Genomic DNA, 21071 nt, shown 5'->3' with positions numbered 1-21071 from the left:
GCAAGTGTCCTGCTCAGATTTTCTCTCTGCCGGTTGGCCCGCCAGCAGATTAAATACCATCTAGAAGCCAGTTAGAAGGCACCCAAGAGCAAAGGGAACCAAGCAAGTGGCTTCAACTGAAGGTGAGCAAAGGGATCCTGGCAAGTGGCAGCAAGGCTGGAAAAGGGAAGCTGGATTTGTGAGATCTTTCCAAGGCAAAATTGGATTGCTTCAGTGGTGGGGGGAGGGAGAGAGGCTGAGGATGCTACTTCAAGATTTATATCTGAGAGTCTGGCTGGGTGGTGACGTCATTGTCATTAACCAAGGCTGGGGGGCAAGTGAGAGGAAGCAGGGCGTTCAATTTGGTGCATGTTCAGCCTGTCCTAGACCCATTAAATAACATTTTATAATTGGCCATTTGTAACAATTGCAAGTATTATTGAAACGCTTTGTCATCCTATCCCCTCTTTGTCATCCCAAAGGTCTGCCAGGAGACTTTGTATGCTTTATAGAAGTCAAAGCCCTGTGTATCTGGCCTTTGCTCTACAATTTAGTAACCCTGCTAAAAATGGTAATCAGACTAGGTGGCATGGCTTCTCAGGGAATCCAGGCTGGGTCGTGACAGTCCAATCTGTGATCTGTTCTAGAGCTTTGCCAGAGACATAAGAAGTTGGGCAGTCTTTCTTATCAACAGTTTTGTTCACATGTCGTTTCTGTTTCGTTGACTAGACTGTGATCTCCTTGAATGCCCAAGTGTTTAGTCTGGTGCCTGGTGCATAGTGGGTGCTGAGGGAAGTGTGCTGCCCAAAAGCAGGGCATTGCCCATCCCAAGACCTGCAGCTTCTTGCATCCTGGGCGTGATTCTTCTAAGATTGGCCTCTCTTTTAACTCACTCACCCTTGGGTGAGTATAAACTGGCTCTTGGTCTCACTTGGATTTGAGGTTTCCCCTGAAAGCATGTGCATGTGGAGCTCATTCTGATCTGAAGAACGTTCTCCTTCCTAAGTTATGATGGAATGCAGTGGAGACGAGTATTCCCCCACACCTGTTATTTTTGTAGACTACAGCCTCCGTCCCCATGATGGTCCCACTTCCCCCTTGGTTCTTCTTACAGCTTTGCATGTAGGTTTAAGGCATGCTTCTCATAGTTCTTGCATTTTTACAAACTCTGCTCATTCTGTTTCATCAGTCACTCGCTTTGGGTCTGTCGTGGTTATAAGCAGTTGCTCGTGTCTTTGGATACATCCTTTAACATCTGAGCTCCTCAGAGCTGGCCCTGCGGTGGCCTTGGCATCTGTGGCTGTCTGCTTTTTGTTTCTTTTTCTAGATCATTGTGCTTTGGATGATCACAGTCCACTTGTCCGAGAGCAGGGCATAGTGCTCAGAAGGCACTCCCTTTGGGGATCTCTGCTCGTCTGCTCCTCTGTGTCAGCATCTAAATCCTGGTTTTTCTGGAAGTCTAGGCTAAATGACAGTTTCTGTCCCCAGGTTTTTCCTTCTGTTCTTTAAACTCTTAAATGACAAGATTACTTCCCAATGTGGTATTCTTGTTATTACTGTTTTTGCTAACTAAGTTGTTTTTGACTGTTTTTTTTTTTCTTCTTTAAACGTGGTTTATGAGACTTGGCTCCCTGGTCAGCATTGGGTTTAGGGTTTTAGTTCCCTTCCTTGCGTCCTCGGCTGTGTGAGAGGCAATCTGTTCGTACAGCGAGTCAGGGATTTACCAGGTGCCCTACTCTTTAGCGGGAGAACACTGACATCTTTCTCAGGTGTCCTGTGCCCACATTGGGTCCCTTGAGCTCTGCCCTGCATCGGAGCTGGTTTTGCCAACCGAGTAGGAAAGACGGGTCTGTGTCCTCTGCCTGACCACGTCTCCTCCCACATGTGACCATTTATGTTTCTTTGTCTTTCTTTGCTCGGTTGTCTTCCACTCTTAGGCAAGTGGATCGTGAAATTGTAGTGCCGGTGCTGTGTACGTGTGGACATGCATGTGTGTACAGTGCCCCTGGGTTTGTATGACCCTTCTCCTGCCTCCTCTCTCTCCTCTCACCAGATCTGTTGGTTAAGGTGCACCTGCCAGGGGTCTTCTTCCTTAAATCGGAGTGATGAAGGTGAAATGGCATTTGTGACTTCCAATTAAAAACTGAAATTGCAAAAAAGAGTTGAAAATTGCTTTGTCAGTTGTATGGGATTCAACTGAGGGAGACCAGAAGCAGTGTTCCGCACCCCTCCCGTCTCGGTTTCTGTTGGTAATCTCTCCATCTCTGGATTTTCAAACATGGCACTTTTCTTCCTGCGACTCATACTTAGCTTAAAACCAGCTTGGAGAGTTCAGTGCGTTTTCCTGCCCCATCTCTGCGTCCCAGGGGAGGATTCTGAGCATCTTGTTGTAGGCCATGGCCCCCACATTGTTCTGATAGACAGTCTGCCCTTTAATCTCCTGCACTGAGCTGTGTGCCAGGCCTGACGGGTTTAGAGATAACTGGGGTAGAGGCCTGTGAACAGAGTGGGGAAGGGAGGCATCTAGGAACAGCGAGACAGGGCAAAAGTAGACCAGTGTTAGAAGCTCAGAGTTTTGCAAAGCCGCCCTTGTAGTGGGGGAAGAACAGCAGGACTTGAGTCCTCGAAGGCTAGAGTCTGAATTGGGTTTGAGTCTTGTCTCTATCACTTTCCGGCAGGTGGCCCTGGGCAGGTTACCTCTCTGGGCCTTGATGGTCACACCTGTCAGTGGAGTCAGCAGTTGACTCCCTCTTGGGAGGCTGGCGTGTGGCTTATTTTCTATTTATAAAGTACACCTGACACGTGTTGGTGCAGCACACGTGAGCATTTCTTTCTCTTTTGGAGTCGTAATCATCTGCTAGCGGAAACAGAAGTATCTGTGTCTTCCACTTTTTCAGTTTCCTCCCCCAAACTGGGAGTGTCAGACACCCTGCCTGTGAGCAGTGCTCATGTCCACGTGCGTCAGATGTGGCCGGCAGGGGTGCTTCGGGGCTTTGGCCTGCTTTTGACCATATTTTGGTGACGTTCTCCAGGAAGATGCCAGGCCTTTGCATTAGCTGTTTCCTTCATCCTTAGAAGTTACACGGGGTCCTTCTTCCTATGGCCAGTGTGGGACTGTCTTTGCTCACCTCCTTCCCTAGAGGGGGAGGGTTGGCTTGCTTTGGGGAACATATGAGGGGGCCCCCCAAAATGGAATTATCTTCTGGAGGGTGGGCCCCTTGTAGTGCAGGCTTCCCTTGCTAGACGAGTGTTCTAGGAACCCTCTGTATCAGTGCACCAGCTGGTGTTGTTTTGAGAGGCTGTGTTTGGCTTCAGTGAATGTTTCTGAAGACTCTTTCAATGTGTTTGCCCATTTCATGGTGATTTACAAGCGCACCTGCCCACACTGCACTGAGTGTTCAGCACTTTTTGACCAAAAATGGTGTGACTCCTGTCCCCCCACCCTCCCTACTCACCGGTCTTCTCCCCTGTCCCCCACCTCTAGAGAGTTTGTTTTTGTTTCCCTGGATGAAAAAAGCCCTCAAAGGGAAGTTTTGCGGTTGTGGAAGAGGTGAAACAAAAACAGCCAAAGCACTAAAAGCCATCGAAATCGACAAGTTCAAAAACTGTTTTGAGCAGCGGAAAAAACATCTCAATAGGTGCATTGCATCAAATGGAGAGTACTTTGAAGGTGACTGAAATTTAAACATGTAAGAAAGAATACGCAATTTTTATAAATAAATTCTGTTTTAGGGTACCTGCTCATGTAGCCGTCACTGTCAGGCCAGGGTCAGGTCAAGGCCGAGGCAGACTGTGCTTCAGAGTGTAAACACCTTGACTGAAGGAAGAAAATATGTATAGATGGTGAACGATTCAACAATAGAGAGATGTAAAATAAAAAGGAAAAAAGAAAAGAAAAACACAGTCCTCTTTCTTGTACTTACCCTGCCTTAGTGGTTAACACTGTTGACATGGTTTGGGGGTAAATTCCTCTGGGACAGTTTGGAGCGTCTGCCAGTCTACATACCTTCTCCCTCTGCCTGAAAAAACGGACAAAGTAAAAATGACAACAGAAACTCTCGCATGGGGTGTTATTTTACATTCTGTCCAGTATTTTATTTTGGAAATTAAAAACGACAACATTTTGCCCTGGCTGGTGTAGCTCAGTGGATTGAGTGCCAGCCTGCGAACCAAAAGGTCGCTGGTTCGATTCCCAGTCAGGGCACATGCCTGGGTTGCAGGCCGGTTCCCAACTGGTGGAGTACAAGAGGCAACCACACATTGATGTTTCTCTTTCTTTCTCCTTCCCTTCCGCGCTCTCTCAAAAGTAAATGAATAAAACCTTAAAACAAACAAACAAAAACCCACACAACATCTATTAACCTTTTGGTGTGTTTGCTTCTGGTCTTTCTGATTATACTTTAAAAGTTATGGCCCTGACTGGTGTGGCTCAGTTGGTTGGGCATTGTTCTGCAAAGCTAAAGGTCACTGGTTTGATTCCTGGTTGGGACAGGTCTGGGTTGTAGGTTCTGTCCCCGGCCAGGGCGAATACAGGAGGCAACTGATGGATGTTTCACTCCCTCTCTTTCTCCTCCCCTTCCCTCTGAAAATAGATAAATAAAATCTTTAAAAATTTTTTCTTAAAAAAAGTTACATAATGTGAGTGCAGTTCCATTTAAAAAATGAGATCATTAATGGCGAAGTCACAGTGTCAGCCTGTTCTTTGTCTTTGTGCCCATTTAGTAACGCCTCCTCCTGCCCACGGCAGTGGGTGTGGCCACACCCCTGCAGGGCTCTGAGGGCTCTGGTGCGCTTTGCTGCTGTCTAAGTGACCAGCACCTGAGGGGCAGGCATTTTGGTTGTTACCAGGTTTCTTTTCTTTCTTTTCTTTTCTTTTCTTTTCTTTTCTTTTCTTTTCTTTTCTTTTCTTTTCTTTTCATTGTCATTAAAATGATTTAGAAACATATTTATAGGGTGATTTTCTATCTGGGTAGTTGCTGGGTCCAAGGTTGGGACATTTACACTTTTGACAGATATGACCAAATTCCTCTAAAAATGTATCCCTAATGGTTATATGATAGGGTGCCTTTTCCTCCCTAAATCTTTGCATAAACCCAAAAGTTTTATTTTGTTATGTTTTTGGTCAAGCATTAAAAGAGTTTTGCCATTCTGGTGAAATTACTATTATAGTTTTTATAAACATTTCATGTTTTGATGAGTCGTATTGAGTATCTCCCGCTTGGCCGTCTGCATTTCTTCGTCTTTGAATGGCCTGTTTTGATGCTTTGCTCATTTTTATATTGGGTTGATAATCCTTTACAGTTGATTTGCTGGAGTTAAGTTAGCCTTTTATCCATCAGGTGTTGCAAATATTTAAAAAATACTGTCATTTACAGTGTGGCTTTTAAGGCTCCTGCCTTTCGTGGAACCCTGGTCCTCTGGCTGCCCCGGAAAGGTCCTGGTGGGAGGTTGCGGTGGGGGCACCATGGGAAAGCTTGTACTCACCTTCTGGGCAGTGTGGCCTGGCTGTTTTACGGCTTTTGGACTGGATTTCCCATTGTAAACTTTGGCCTTGTTTTGGGTGGGGATTTCCGCCCATCCTGTAAAAGTAAATGAAAGTCAGTAACAAATAGAGGCTTTTACCTCCCAAATGTTTGGGAATGTGAGCGCCAACACGAGGGGCCTCTGTGATGTACTTCTGTGTGTCTTTTATTACGGTGACCTTCTAAGGTTAAGCACATCTGCTGTGAGGTTTATGTTTAGATTAGCTTCTTGGGGAGGACCTTCAGTTGCTCCTCCCTGAGCTTTGTGGAGGTTCTGGCATGGGGGTGCACTCCCCACCCCCAACAGATGCAGAGGAAAATCATCATTTCATCAAGGCTTATCTGTTGGTCATCGCTCTTGTCCCTGAGCTGGACAGGATGAAAAGAGGCCTGCGCCCGTCTCCCCAGCCTTTAAACAGCTCTCTGTGACTTGGGGGATGAGAGAGTCCCCTCACCACCAGGGCTGTTTTTGTGGCAGCTCCCAGTTTATTTCCTTTGCAGCACAAATCACAATGCATTATTAAGAATTAAAACCAACCAACCTTGTTTATTATGAGCCTCGTGCGTTAAAATGTAAGTCTCGTGGGGCAGGCCTTCCTTGTCATGTTCTGTGTTATATATCCCATAGTCTTTGAGACCGGTGTGTGGCGCACTCTGGATGCTTCAGGGTTTTGCTGAGTGGTGGCATTCTGGGAAGGTGATATCGGTACTGCCTGTGCCGTGTGTCTCCTCCCCACGCCCCTCCCTCCCTGGCTGCAGATCCAGGGCTGGAGGCTTCGGATCGCCCCGTAGAGACAGTAGATGCTGTAAGGACGTTGTGTCCTGCTCCTGCACCTTGTGACCTCCTCACCCTCCCCTTTTCACTAGTGCTGGGCATTGGGAGGCCCAGTTCCCCAGGTTGCAGGCTGAAAAGAGAGGGCCAAAGGTCTTTGAGCCAGACATGGATGCCCCAGTCCTAGCTGAAGCTCCGGAGGGCTAGCTTGGGGCTAGCGAGTGACTGAACAGCTGTACTGCAGTTCTTATCTTCTCCCCTGGGCACGAGCTGCTTTGTTGCTCAGGACTCCGTGGACTTCGGCTGGCTGGGCCGCCTGGCAGAGCTGCCTGTAAGTCACGAGCTGCTTGTTCCCTGGCCATTAGGGGTATGGATGACACCCTCCAATTAAAATGTGGAGAGCTAAGCTTTTTTGCCTCTTTAAAAAGTATATATGCTAATTAGAAATCATGTAGAAAGTAAAGCTATAGTAAAGAAAATTGAGTCACCTGTAATCCTACCTTTAAGATACAATTACTGTTAACATTTACTGAGTATGAATGCCCTCCTGTTACAGATGTACACACATGTGTGTCTATGTGTAGATGTACATGTAGAACTATATTGTACATAGGCTTTGTAACTTGCTTTTTCATTTACTATCAGATACTTTCTGATAAATATATTTAAGGAAACTACATGTTGGGATTTGTGCTGCCTACCCCCGCCCCAAAAAGTAGACAATGACAATGATGGTGACTAAGAAGCTAATAGATACATAGGAATCCATTTCCTGTAAATATTCTGAAACATCATTTTAAATCTACAATAAGATTGTAGATTGTATAGGTAAATCTCTCGCTGTAACTGGGCACTCAGCTTGTTAGCTGTTTCTAGTCAAAATAAACAATTATTGGGATATATAGATATATAAATATATATATATATATGTCTTCTTAAAGCTCCATCTATGATTAGTATCTTAGGGTAACATTCTAAAAGGAATTTCAAGGTCAAAGGGTTTGCACTTTAAGGCACATGTCCATTTTCAGCCCCCCACTTTTGGCTCTTGACCCCACAGCCTTGGGCAGATTTTGTCCCCCTTGGCCTTGCCGTGGGTGGTGGACAAGAGGCTTTGGGAACAGTGGAGATGGAGTTCATGTTCCAGCCCTGCCAGGCACAACTGGCCGACAGGCCTTGAACTAGTTGCTTACCATCTCTGAGCCTGTTTTGTTATTTATAAAATAGGAGACTTCCTCCTGGGGTGGGTGTGAGGAAGGGTGTGAGGGTTCCCCATTTCTACTACTTAGCACCCAAGTAACAGCACGCGCCCAGCAGGCAGCGGCCTGGCCCCTTTCCCCTGCTCCTCTGGATCTGAGGCTGCCTGCTGCTTGGTGGGCTGTGTGAGAGGGGGTTGCTCAGATGCCAGCCCAGGCAGCAACCCTCCTTTCCAAGTTCTCCTCGTTTCTTCTGCCTGGGAAGGCCCTTAGGTCAGCCCCAGCCCTCTCTGTGTGCTACTGGCTGGGGGCTAGTGCGTGACCTTTGCCCCTGCTGGGAGTGCAGGGCTGTCCTGTTTAACAAGAAGACACACCACACGCTGACAGCACAGAGTCTGATTCAAACTTACGCATCCTCTTGCCGCAGGGCCCTTCCTGAGAAGGGCTGGCTTCTTCTCATTACATGGCAGCCCTGCCGTCAGCTGCCTGGTTTAGGTAGCATAGGCAGGGGGCTAGACTGCTCAGGGCCTAGGACGCCAAAGCTGCTTCTCTTCCAGGGTTCTGGGTCCCCCTCCGTCCAGTGCTAATGCCGTAAATGAGATGGGCAGGAGTGGGAGTCCAGCTCCCCACCCCAATGGGACTCTCACACTGCTGGGGGCAGGGGTGTTGGGGGGAGCAGAACAATCAGCAGACACTTACGCAGTTCTTACTATGCGCCAAGTGCCACCCTTAGTAATTTACATAATGTACATGTTAATTCATTTAACACAGATAGGTACTACTATTATCCTATTTAACAGGTAGGAAACGGAGGCACAAAGGGGTTAGACTCCTTGGTAAGTGGTGGTGGAGCTTGGGAAGGGGATGCTCCATAGGGTCCCGAGCTTGTTCCCTCCTGTCCTCGTATCTACCTCACTGGTGAGCACAGCCTCGGGCCTGGGCTCTGTTTCTTCATTTTCTCTGGCTCTGTTCAGCCAGGCTTGGGATGCTGGCTATTTTCCAGTCTTTTCATGTGAGCCCGTGATGGGAGATTTGGGGGGCAGATAAGTGGGACCATCTTGCCTCCCTCCAGGTTCTGGCAAAGAGAGAGAGGCAGGAGCAGCATTTTGGGAGCCCTAGGGGTCCCTCCCAGGCAGTGGACTCTGTGGCTTGGGAAGGCCACAGAGCACTGGAGGTGGGCTTGCCTATTGCATTGCAGTCTAGCACAACACAGCAGGTGCTGCAGTCTCTTCTACGGCGCAAGAGAATTTCAGATGCAAGCTTGGAGGGAGGCGGGAAGTCACGGTATCTGTTCCAGGCTTAGCATGGGTTTAAAATATTTCACAGTCCCTTCTAGGCAGACATTCCTTGCCCAAGAACCTGTCTGGCTTTTTAGTAGGAAGACGCTTCCCCCCCTTCAGATTCAGGCCCTTGGGCGTCCTCTGCCCTTTTCCAGCCAGAGAGGCGGAACCTTTCCTAGGTGAGACTCTAGCTTCTGGTTGAACTTCCCACCGCATCTCTGCTGGTTGCCCCTGTCAACACCTTGGGAATCCTGTTTTCTCTCCTTGTCTCTTCTCTCTGGCGTGGAGCTCAGGCACCTCCCCTGCTGTTCTTTACTTAGTGTGTACTCCAGATTAGCACATTCTTGATTTCCTCTCTCCAGGCTCTCTGCACACCACAGCTGTCTGCAAAGCCTCTTTGGCTCTTCCTGGCTCTGCCCCATGACGTCAGCCAGCCTGCCCTCCTGACTGAGTTGAAGGTCTTGCTTTCATTGCTTGCGTTGGTTTTCGTATCCATTCAGGGACTTTTGATAAACATGTCCCCGAATGTCAGCTAACAGTCTTCATGGGAAATTTTTATTCTGTTTCTCTTAGAATCAAAGAATATCATTTTTTACAATTGCTTGTTTTGTTGAATGGAATCCAGTGTAACAGGTGAGGAAACCCTTTTCAGAAGTGTGAAGTGGCTTGTCGACACAAGCAGGGAAGTGCAGAACTGGGAGTGAGTTGTGTGTGCTTCCCAAGGCCAGATGTATTGTACTAGATCCAGTGGGCTCCTCTACCGGCAGAGAGTTGTGTGTGAGCCTGGAGGGGGATGTGACCCCAGGCTTTCTGGCTGCAGTTCTCGTTTGCCTGATGGCACATGCTTACATGCCTAAGGCAGAGAACAGAGCTTGGCGTGAGAGCTGTCATGCACTTGGGTTTGGGCCTTGGTGCTTCTTCACTCAGCACAGCTGTGGTTGGTTAGAGCTTGGAGCTGGTTCCAGGCTGCAGACAGAAACCCAGCCTACAGTCCTGCAGATGACTTGTGCTGGCTGTACCACGTACTCCAGCCTCCGCACAGACGTGACGGAGAGATAGTTATGCTGCAGGTTCAGTGATTCGCACCTGTCTGGTGACACAGCACAATTAGAGGTGTTATTTCATTGGATGTTTACAATGGCTGTAAGAGGGAGGGGCCCAGGTGGGTATTATCCTCCCTAACTTAGAGCTGCAAAGCAGGCTTAGAAAGGTAAGGGCCTCTCCGAGGATACGCAACCAGAAGTTGATCCATGACTTCATATTGCCTCCGAGTAAATTTGACAACTTTCTTTTTCTCAGGGACTCAGTTCCTGTGTGCCCATAGGGGGCGATAGAGGTCTTTCCTGTTTGGCTGCTCTGAGAACCATTGCTCCTGNTGTTATTTCATTGGATGTTTACAATGGCTGTAAGAGGGAGGGGCCCAGGTGGGTATTATCCTCCCTAACTTAGAGCTGCAAAGCAGGCTTAGAAAGGTAAGGGCCTCTCCAGAGGATACGCAACCAGAAGTTGATCCATGACTTCATATTGCCTCCGAGTAAATTTGACAACTTTCTTTTTCTCAGGGACTCAGTTCCTGTGTGCCCATAGGGGGCGATAGAGGTCTTTCCTGTTTGGCTGCTCTGAGAACCATTGCTCCTGAATCCTTTGAATTTATCAGTCAGTCTCACAGCCCATTATCTCAGTGGGTTGTAAGTATTTTCTATGTGTATTCCTAGTGCACTCCTGGCCCTCCATCTCCAGCCTGCAGTCTTTCAGATCAGAGCCCTTCTATTTGGTCTCGATGTTCTACACAATGTACAGCCCATAGTAGGAACTCAATAAATGCTTGCGGAATTAAATTACATGCACATAAAATCACTCAGCGCCTCCTTCTACTCCTCATAGAGCTTGAGAAAGGAAAATAAATTTCCTGGTGCAACCAAATGTATGAAGTTGATGCTGGCCAAACCCAGGACCTGTGCAGTGTCCTCATTTGGCCACGAGGTGGCAGTGTGACCCCACGGAGACTTCCTCTTGCTGGCTCCTTGGGAGATTGAATTAACTGGGCATCTGTTTGGGAATCAGCTCTGCAAAGTCAGTCTGCATTTGGCGGTCTGAGACTAACAAGCCTCTGCCTTCATTCTGTCTCCAAAAGCTGTGTGATGTGTAGTGGAAAAGGCTTGGGCTTTGCAGCCCACCAGTCCTGGATGCCAACCCTGGCTCCCCTTTTCTCCAAATCTGAGCCCGGCGCACACTATTTTTTCTGAGGCTCGGTTTTCTCACCTTGTAAAATGGCAATTACTGTAAAATTAGAAAAGGTTGAGCATATCATGGGCCATAGCATAAATGAGTGCTAGTTTTACGGTTGGAAATTCTCATGTTTGCCTTCCATTGTCCTTTGTAATCTGGCTCCATCTTGGCCATGTGATCTTACTTACCAAATACCAAGCCTCACGCACTTTCCAGCAGGTTCCTTAGCTCGCCCACCCACCCACCCCAACCCCGCTCCCTCTGAGTCAGCCCTGATTCCCGCCATTTTCCCCTGCCTGTCAGCCTTGCCTTCAGCCCGTGCCTTTCCTTCTCAGTCTGGCTGCCTGCCTCATGCGCAGCCCTCTCCTGTCCGAGGCAGTTGGGGTGTGTCCCGTGTGGTGCTAATCTTGACTTCCCACAGAGTCGGCAAGTCTGTGATGCGAGGGTCCTCGTCGTAATGATTTCGGCATCTGCATGGGGCGCTTGGCAAACACTGTGATGAGAACGGCAGCCCCACTTACTGAGCACGTGCCAGGCACTCTGCTAGGCGTTTTGCAGAGTTCTTTCATTTAATTCGTATGACAAATGTATACCCATTTACAAAGGGGTGTATTAGGGTGCTTTTTGGCTCTTACCAAAAAGAAGCCATAACGGATGTGTGGTCATATCAGCAAGGTCCAGGTAGTAGCCCCCTCTCCTGGATGCCTTCCTCAGTGTGTGAATTCATCCTCTTAGGCTGGTTCCCCTAATGGCACCAAGGTGACTTTCCTGGTCCCAGGTGTCATATGCAGCAGAGTTGATGTATGGTCCTCGTGCTCCCTTTAAGAGGCCTCTGAGCCAATTTCCCACCGAGTTCTTGGCCGATGTTGGTCTTAGGCTGACTTCCAAGCCAGTTACTAGTAAAGTGCCTGGACCCAATGAGACTTGCTTGGACTAGTCAAGAGTCAGCCCTTGAGACTCATGATAGAGCCAGGCTCTTTTAAAGCCCCTGGCCATCTGGCCCAGGAGAGATGAGGGGACGAGAAGGAGGCTTGGTGAGTTAAAGAACTTGGTTAAGGCTGCACATCTCACAAGAATCAGGATTTGAACCACCACGGGCTGACTCTGAGGCCGTCTGTGGTTGAATGAGGTAAACCACAGAAGTAGAAAGAGCGTTGCTCGGAATTTGGTGTGCTGGGTTGGAGGGATCCCAGAAGTGCCTTTTCTTATAAATCCTCGAGTCTCTGCCCTCCCTAGATCCCTCTCCATTATTGGATTGGTTTTCCTTGATCTGTCTTTCTCCCGTGCCTCCTTCACCCCTGTCTTCTGGTGCTGCCTGCTGCCTGCCTTCTAGAATGGACTTGGTGCCCTTTGCTGCACAGACTGTCAGGACCGTAAGGGGCCACACTAGGATTTTTGTCAGAGGGGATAAGGGAGCTGTAAAGCTCCGAGTCAGGATTTAGGAGAGGCAGCTGCCAAGGGAAAATGCCAAGGGGGCTGGCTTGGTACAGGATCGGTGGTGGAGGGAGTTTGTGGTGCATCAGTGGGCATGTCAGCAGGCACCTGGGCCAGCAGCCAGCTGTCCCCCTCCAGAGATGGTGCCCTTATTCAGGAGGCTGTTTGGCTTGTAGATGCTCCAGGACTGCTCCAAGGCCCGGCGCGAGGTAGAGCTGCATTGGCGGGCCTCCCAGTGCCCACACATCGTGCGGATCGTGGACGTCTATGAGAACCTGTATGCGGGGCGGAAGTGCCTGCTAATCGTGATGGAGTGGTAAGCAGCCTGGCCGGTTCTGCTCCTGGCCCAGCCCCCACACTCCCTGCCCAGGCCCCTCACTTTCCGAGGACTGTCAGGTGTGTCCCAAAGCTTAAAATGTGAATGCTTGAATTTTGGGGGTGAAAAGGGATGATGGAGAGTGGTGGTGGGGTGTTGTGTTCCCCGGTTCCAACTGTGGTTTTTTTTCAGTTTGGATGGTGGAGAACTCTTTAGCCGAATCCAGGACCGAGGAGACCAGGCGTTCACGGAAAGAGGTAGAAAGGGTCGGTTGTGGGATACGATGCCTTGGTCAGGCAAGGCAGCAGGGTTTTGGAAGGGGACCCTCTGTGGTGCCTGCCCTCTGGAAAGATGCCGAGGCCTGCTGCCTCCTCTGGCTCGCTGCTGGGGCTGGTGTCCTCAGCTGAGCCCAGGTCGCTCCCTGTGTCTTGGTTTCTGGAGTGAGCAGTGGATATAGGGAGCCTTAGGCTGCATGGGGGTGGGCTAGTATACTGAGTTTTCAAACCTCATGACAATCTTTCTTTTCGTCTCCTCTATAGAAGCATCAGAAATCATGAAGAGCATTGGTGAGGCCATTCAGTATTTGCACTCAATCAACATTGCTCATCGGGATGTCAAGGTACCAGCTGTTCATCATTCACCCCCTTCCCACCCCACTCCCCAACTCAGGTGCTGCAGAGGGCTCTGGGATCATAGTGACCCCAGGAAGGATTGACAGAGTTATCCTGCCTCCTTGCTGCCTCGTTCCTGAGGGCAGAGGTGGGCAGGGCAGCATTCTCTGCTCTGCAGTATCTGCCCTCTCTAGGCAAACCTCCAAATGATCAGGGAAGCCTCTGTGGCCACACTCAGCCCTGCAGTCCTCAGTCAGCAGCACACAGTCATACCTTTGGTTTCTCTGCTTGTGGTATGTATTGCTGGCTCTGTGCATTAGTCTCTCCCCGCCCAGCGCACTGTCAGCTCTCGGTAGGCCGGGAGCTAGCTGGTCACATGCAGCCAGCGGCGTGCAGATCGTAGGCGGCAGACAAGTGGCTGTTGGTGGAGGAAGGAGGATGGTGTCTGGACCCTTTGACTTTCCAAGGCCCCTCACGGCAGGACTGTTATTTTTCTGTGTCTCTTTCTGTAGCCTGAGAATCTCCTGTATACCTCCAAGAGGCCCAATGCCATCCTGAAACTCACTGATTTTGGCTTTGCCAAGGAAACCACCAGCCACAACTCGCTGACCACTCCTTGTTACACGCCATACTATGTGGGTAGGTCCACAGGAACTCGGACCTTGTTCTTCTCCAGAGCCTTCTGAAATCCTCTTCTTCTGACCTTGGAACCACAGGTCCTAAGAGAGCTGTGTCCCGTAGTACTCTCTGGTGTGGCCTGGCCTGAAGGGGTGTTCTCTAGAGCTAAGCTGGGATTGAAGTGTTGTAGGAAATTGTCTGCCTGAGGTTGCAGACAGGGCTTTGGGCACATGGGCACTTCTCCCCAGCATAGCTGTCATCTCCAGCAGGTTCCTAGTGGCATGTGGTACACAGGTCAGTTCTGGGCCCCTGCTGGTGGCTAAGAGCCAGCTTGCTAATGTGTCTGTTAAACTCAGTGGACATTGTGGGCCTGAAAGGCTCTTGTCAAAAATATTTTTTCTTAAGATTTGAGCCCTTGGTTCCACTTGGAGGAAGGCCTTTCCTTTATTCCCCTCCCACCCCAAGCTGTGGTCCCATCGTGATTGGCTGGAGGGCTGGGAGGAGCATCATCCACAGAGAAACTATGCTGGGTCGCCGGGTCTGAGGGCCAGCTCGCCCACACTGCCTTTTGGTTTGCAGCTCCGGAAGTGCTGGGCCCAGAGAAGTATGACAAGTCCTGTGATATGTGGTCCTTGGGTGTCATCATGTACATCCTGTGAGTGTGCCAAGGAGGGAGTCGGGAGGGCGGGAACCGGGACCGGGCCAGGTCAGCACAGAGGTGGGTGGAGGCCGGACCTCTCTGAGATGACAGGAAGAGGCAGAGGTTAGCATTCCCCTGCGGGGTGGGGAATCCCTGAGAAGCTCCTGCACGGCCCCTTATTAGTGGGTTCTAACAGCTAAGTGATGGCTGTACACTATCGAATGGACAGGGAAACCTGTGGTTTGGGTGCTTGGTATATAGGAATCCTGGGCCCTGTCCTTGGCTTTCTGTGTTGTGCCTGGGTCAGCGAGTCCTGGTTTCTCTGTGACCTTTACAAGAGGTATGTTTCTCAGCCTATTTCCGGGGTAGTTACCCCAAATAATACCCACTCTTCCTCCTTTCTTGCTTCTCCTGGCTCAGGCTCTGTGGGTATCCACCCTTCTATTCCAACCATGGCCTTGCCATCTCTCCCGGCATGAAGAGTCGCATCCGAATGGGCCAGTATGAATTCCCCAACCCAGAGTGGTCGGAAGTATCAGAGGAAGGTGAAGAGCCCACGTGTGTGTGTGTGTGTGTGTGTGCGCGCATGTGCTCGCGTGTGCGTGTACACGTGGCCGTGTGGAGGGTGTAGCCATGGACTGCGCACAGCAGCTGGGCATGTCCTGCCTGGGTGAAGGGCCTGCCATAGGCCGGGCAGGTCCTGTGAGGGGGTAGCCGTGATGGTCCTTGGGCAGTCTGCCCCTGTGCGGCACCCCCAGGTTTCTCCCTGAAGACGGCGGGAAGGAGCAGGAGCGGGAGAGTGGCCCCTGAGCTTTGTCCCCTGAGCTCTGTCCCCTGGCTCTGTCCCACAGTGAAGATGCTCATCCGGAACCTGCTGAAAACAGAGCCCACTCAGAGGATGACCATCACGGAGTTCATGAACCACCCCTGGATCATGGTGAGCCTGGTGGCCAGAGGGACCTGGGTCCTTGGGGACTGTCCCTTGGGACAAGGCCTTAGCCAGGACTCTGCCCTGCCCAGGCTTTCACTTGGACCCCTTTTCTCTCCCCTCAGCAATCAACAAAGGTCCCTCAGACCCCCCTGCACACCAGCCGGGTCCTGAAGGAGGACAAGGAGCGGTGGGAGGATGTCAAGGTGAGGGAATCACTGGCCTAGAGAGGCTTGGGGCGGAGCTCACAGGAGTGCCTGGTGGTGCGGCCTGGGAGGATTTGGTTCTGCATTCTCTGCCCTGTTCTCTGCCTCGGGGGATGCCTGTTCCAGTGAGAACAGCGACTCTGAGCTGCTTGCTGACCAGCCTGGGGCAGAAGAGTCTGTGTGCAGTCTAAACTTGGCTGACTGTTTCCCACAACTCTCTGCTCCCGGGGTCTAAGGACCTGAGAGGCCATTTGCAGATGAGGTAACGGAGGCCCAGAGAGGGGAACGACCCGTTCAAGGTCACACAGCTGATGAGTGGCAGCGGCAGACCAGAGCTCAGGTCCCCTGACTCCTTGTCCTGTGCTCTTCCTGCCTCTGGGTGGTCGGTCGTTGGAGGGCTCTGGGAGAGGGGCAGCGGCGGTGGCCAATGTGGTCAGCCCAGCCTGGGGCTGAGGCTGCTGTCAGTCCTGGAACCACCGCCCAGCCTGCCCGCCCTCATCCTGTCTTCACTTACATCTCTCCATGTTTGGAACCCCTTCCTCCCAGGAGGAGATGACCAGTGCCTTGGCCACAATGCGCGTCGACTATGAGCAGATCAAGATAAAAAAGATTGAAGATGCCTCCAACCCCCTGCTTCTGAAGAGGCGGAAGAAAGCTCGGGCCCTGGAGGCCGCAGCCCTCGCTCACTGAGCCGCTCGGCCCGTCCTCCCCCAGAGGACAAGCAATAACTCTCGACCTGGAAATATTTTTTAATTGAAGAGACACAGAACCGTTTGCAGCTGCCTCCCCTCCTCCTCGGCCGCTAAGAGCCTGGAGCCTCACGAGAGGCTGAATTCTGCCTTCAGTCCCGGCCACCCCAGAGAGGGAGAGGCTCGGAGGGCGTGGAGAGAAGGGAGCAAGATGCTCTTGAACCTATGCTCACTTCGCAGTTTTATCAGTAATTTGACTTAGAATTTTTATGAAACTTCTTTTATTGTTCTTTCCCCTCCCCTCTCCTCTCCCCCAAGCCCCTTCCTCTTGTTAAAGGGTATTTGTGGAAACTGTTATAGAGAGTGTCCCTGTGTATTGTCCCACCTGCCCCAGTCCCCGCCACAGCTTGAGCTTCGCCGCTGCCTGAGGTGTTGTGGAGCTCAAGGCCATGGAGGGCTAGGGCCAGGGTGCCACCCATGTCCTCTACTGGAGCCCTGGGACATCACTCATGTGCCAGGCAGATAGGAGTGTGATTGAGTGTGCTTGAGCGCCTGTGCATGTGTGCCTGGGACTGTGCGTTTGTGGGGCCGGGGCAGGCAGGGAGGGCCCCCAGAGCCTTTCCCTGCATGGGCCGGCCCTGCCTGTGTTGGGCCTGCCACAGTGCCTGGGAGCCTGTCTGGACTCCGAGCCCGGCCGTCCAGGGCCTGTCTCTGTTGGCCAGTCTGGGCAGTGGAGAGGAGTGACTAGGCACTGGCGTGAAATAGGAAGACTGGACCGCCCACCCCTAGGACCCTGACTCCCCATTTAGTGCTGGTCCTGGTCCTCTGAGGTGCTGATCTGCCGAGTAACCAGTGCTTCCCCTTCCTGCTGTTACTGACCCATTCTTGTCTGTTTTTCTTACCTTTTTAGCCATTTCTCAACAGGCCTTCTCTCAGCTCACGTGGGTGAGCCTGGGCACTTTATAAGCGACATTGAGCTTCTGTATTTTGCTCTGGGCTCACCGGCTACCCCTGATGGGCAAAGGCAACACCATCCTTGTGGTCCTCCCACACATTTCCATTGTGTGGCCTAGTGGGTTTGGGGGGGGGGTCTTCACACCAAAGATGTCCCGACTCTACCCCTTCCCCATTAGCCACGTCACCCCCACCCAAAACAACTTGGCCTCATGTGTCCAGGCAAATGAGGGGAGGGCAGGGGCCTCCTCCCCCAGTATTACTGAGGTGCAGTATGGGTGAGGTCCTCAGGGCCATGGTCCCTTTGGGACAGGGGTGGGGGTGGTCAGTGATACTTCAGTTTTCATCTCCCTCAGGGCAGGGTGGTAGAGGGGCACCCAGGGTCTTCTCTGTCGTGGGGGAAGGGCTCCAAGTGCCTACAGTGCCTCCCGTGTCTGGTGGTGTGTCCAGCATTCAGAGTGTTGTAAACTGTTGTTTTGTATGAGTGAAATCATCTTTACTAAATGGATTTAATAGTTGAAAGGTTTTGTTTCTCTTTTTTGTGGAGCTTAGCCCCTTGACTCCTCCATCTCTCCTCCTACATGTGGAGAGTGGTTCTGTCTCTTGGAAAGACAGAGGCTGGGTGTCCTGGAAGAGAAGACAGGACAGGAGGGGTAGGGACAGGAGGGGTGGGAGGGTAGGGGACCTGAGGGTCTGGGGGGAAGGAGAAGGCACAGGAGGGGATGAGAGGAGGGGAGCGCCTCCTGGGCAAGCAGTAGCTGGTGCCTGCCCTGTTGGCCTGGTCAGTGTGTCTGGTGTAGGGGCTTTAACGCTGCTCTCCTTTGGAGCAGGGTGGAGGTGCCAGGAAGGGCCTGGGACCTGTGCTCTTGCCAAATATGAATCAGGAGCCAAGTTGTTTCTTGGCACACGATTCTTTACCCATCTAGCCATAGTCAGACACTGGCACCCTCAGCCCGGTCTGGCCAACTGGCATGGGGGCCTCTAGGGAGAAGAGGGTGGTTGTTAATTGAGTTCAGATCCTGAGAAAGAGACCAGGGGAACAGGTTGTGTAGTTCCTGAGATTTCCAGGAGGGGGTGATAGGGGTCAGGCAGAAAGCGAAAAACAGTAGAGCTGGAAGAGATCCCAGGGCTCATGTGACCCATCCCCCTCCATTCCCAGGTGAAAAGACTGAGGCCTAGAGGGGGATGTGTGAGATCACACGGCTTGGTTTGCTGTAGGGCCAAAGGTACAGGTGGGTCTACTGACCCCACTGCTCTCTCTCCCAGTCAGACGGTAAAATCCACGTTTTTTCACATGAGCCTCAGAGCTGTCGGGGAAAGGTGAGGCAGGGGGTTACCCCTGTCTCAGGAGTGAGGAAGCCGATGGAGAGGGTAAAGGCATGTGCCTCGGGTCACACCGCTCACTGGTCAGGACTGGAACTCAGGACCCCAAGGCCTGCGGAATCTCCTCCGCACACTGTGTCTCCTGCCTGGACACCAGGCCTCCTTGTGTCCTTAGTTGTTGGTGGGTCACATCCCTTCCACTCTGGCTCATGGGCACAGGCACGGTGGTCCCTGCATGAGTCTTGAAAGGACAGCTGTGGTTGGGTCTTACGTCGAAACTCAAGTCATCACTGTAGAAACCACTGCTCAGATGAACCAGCATACGGTTTTGCTTTCAGAGAAATCGTTAGGCTGTGTGAGCTTATGCAGGTGTCAGCGGTGACAGCCTGGGGAAGAGGGGGCTAGGGTGGTGGGAAGGAACTTGAGGTGAGAGGAGAAGGGAGTTGTCAGCACTCTGCTGTCTGGGGAGGCTGTGTTAGTTTTCCGTTGCTGTCATAATGCATTTTGTGACTTAGCACAAATTTAGCGTCTCCCAGTTCTGTAGGTCAGCAGTCTCATAGGGTGTAACTGGGCTAAAATCCAGGTCTAGCAGAGCTGTGTTCGTTTTTGGAGGCTTTGGGAGAGTCTGTTGCCTTGCCTTTCCAGCTTACAGAGGTTTCCTACTTTCTGGGCCTGTGGCCCTCTCCCCCGTCCTGGAAGCCAGCAGCAGCAGTAGCACACTTCGAGCACCCTCCTGTCAGCACGCTCTCCCCGCTAACCGGGGAGGAGTCTCCACTCGTAGGCCCCATGTGATTAGATTGGGCCTGTCCAGATAATCCAGGAGGTTCTTGACCTTAGTCTCACCTGCAGAGCCCAGGTTGCCATGTGAGGTGACATGTTCACTGGTCCGGGGATTAGGATGTGGTGTCTGAGGATCACCGCTCTGCCAGAGGCCTGTCTCACAACCTGCGCATCCTCTTGCTCCACACACTTGCTTCTTCCTCTAGGTGAGCCCAGCTCAGGACATCTTCTTGGCCATTGCCTGGTGTTGGCATTTGGGATGGCCAGAGTGAAGGGCCGAGATGATCCTGGCTTGGTGAGCGGGGCCTTTCCACTCGCGCTGATCCCTGGCTGGGCATGCTGGCCTGGCTCCAGGATGCCCTCCCTGTCTCTAGGGGCAACTTAACCTCTTCCCAGATGGGATGGCCATGGCACTTTTATACCTAAATACAGCTGCTGGCTTGCACGGCTGCTACAGGATGAGATTCTCCAATACCCCAAAGTGGTGTGAGATGCAGAGGGCTAAGGGCACTCGTGGGTGCCTGCTGAGCACCACCCAGTACCGTGCTGGGTGACGCAGTACCCTGATCTCTTCAGTACGAAAGCCCTCGGAGGTAGTCGGTCTGGCCTCCAGCTGACCTGTGAGGAAACAGCCTTAGAGAAGAAAATGACTCTCCCAAGGCCTCCACAACTAAGCAGAGGTGAATCTGACTCGGACCTCATGCTTCCACGTGTAGAGAGCTCAAACACAGCGCAGTCCTCTTGATAAGGAAGCGGTTGAGGGAAGGGCAGTGACAGACCAGATTCCTCTCTGCCGAGCAGAATTCAGTTTTCTTGGAAACGGGGGTGATACTGTGAAGAATTCAAGGAGATGGTTTAAATTCTTTGTAAGGTCGGGTGTCTGGTGGCCTGTATCACTGCTGAAGTCCCACCCTCAGGCAGGCTGCCCTGCCCAGAGGGCACAGGGAACCTCAGGTTTGGAGTGCGGCCCCTGGTCTAGGTTGGGTCTGTGCTCCTGCCCTTGCACTGAGGGCCCGTCTCAGCCTTGATGTGAGGAGACAGGTTGGTAAACAATAACAGTAAATTTGGGGTTTTCCTTTGACTGGGTTAGAGACAGGAAATGCGGAGGGCTGTGAGTGGTGAGTGGGTAAGGTGGGTGGGTCCGGCTGCTCGGGGTGTGAAGTGAAGGAAACCCAGTTATTTAAGGGAGGCGGGTGGGGTTGGCGAGGCTGGGGAAAGTGACTGTCCCATCCACTGGTGAATGTAAACAAACCTGCTGGGCACTCCCCAGGTGGGCCAGAGTGGGCATGCAGGAGGCTTTAGGGGGCAGCCTTGGCGCCCTCAGCCTAGGAAATAAAGCCCCTCCCTGGCTCTTTCTCTTGAAGATTAGGGACCTCAGCCACTGCAGAGGGAGTCTGGCTAGGGGTGCCAGGCTCCAGCCCGGGGGGAGGGGGGGGCTGTTGGTGAATTCATCTACCTCTCCCTGCATTCAGTCAATCAGACCAGTGTGAAGAGACCACCCAACAAACCAAATCACTGAATACTCTGGCACTTACTACATGCACAATTCTTTGGAAAGAATGAACATGCATAAGATCTGGTTCCTGCTTGGTTC

The 21071-nt window shown here is 51.6% G+C and overlaps 1 protein-coding gene across 2 annotated transcripts in view; it reads left to right on the top strand.

Moving 5' to 3' along the window:
- The window catches only part of MAPKAPK2 (MAPK activated protein kinase 2), a 45486-nt gene extending 27590 nt beyond the window's left edge, over nt 1–17896 (top strand). The window contains exons 2-10 of one of the 2 annotated variants that reach the window (XM_037067074.1): nt 12589–12728; nt 12921–12985; nt 13268–13347; nt 13852–13978; nt 14537–14612; nt 15018–15142; nt 15449–15534; nt 15651–15731; nt 16278–17896. In XM_037067074.1, coding sequence (XP_036922969.1) covers nt 12589–12728; nt 12921–12985; nt 13268–13347; nt 13852–13978; nt 14537–14612; nt 15018–15142; nt 15449–15534; nt 15651–15731; nt 16278–16421 — 924 coding nt within the window. In that variant the 3' untranslated portion in view covers nt 16422–17896. The remainder of the gene's footprint in view (nt 1–12588; nt 12729–12920; nt 12986–13267; nt 13348–13851; nt 13979–14536; nt 14613–15017; nt 15143–15448; nt 15535–15650; nt 15732–16277) is intronic. The other variant, XM_037067075.1, reaches the window with a different exon arrangement.
- The last annotated feature ends 3175 nt before the right edge of the window (nt 17897–21071 follow it).

This window comes from Sturnira hondurensis, unplaced genomic scaffold (assembly GCF_014824575.4).
Source record: "Sturnira hondurensis isolate 20B ecotype Veracruz unplaced genomic scaffold, ASM1482457v3 Scaffold0017082, whole genome shotgun sequence".
Classification (NCBI taxonomy): Eukaryota; Metazoa; Chordata; class Mammalia; order Chiroptera; family Phyllostomidae; genus Sturnira; species Sturnira hondurensis.
The sequence above is the reverse complement of the archived record's forward strand: the minus strand, read 5'-3'. Positions and strand labels throughout refer to the sequence as shown.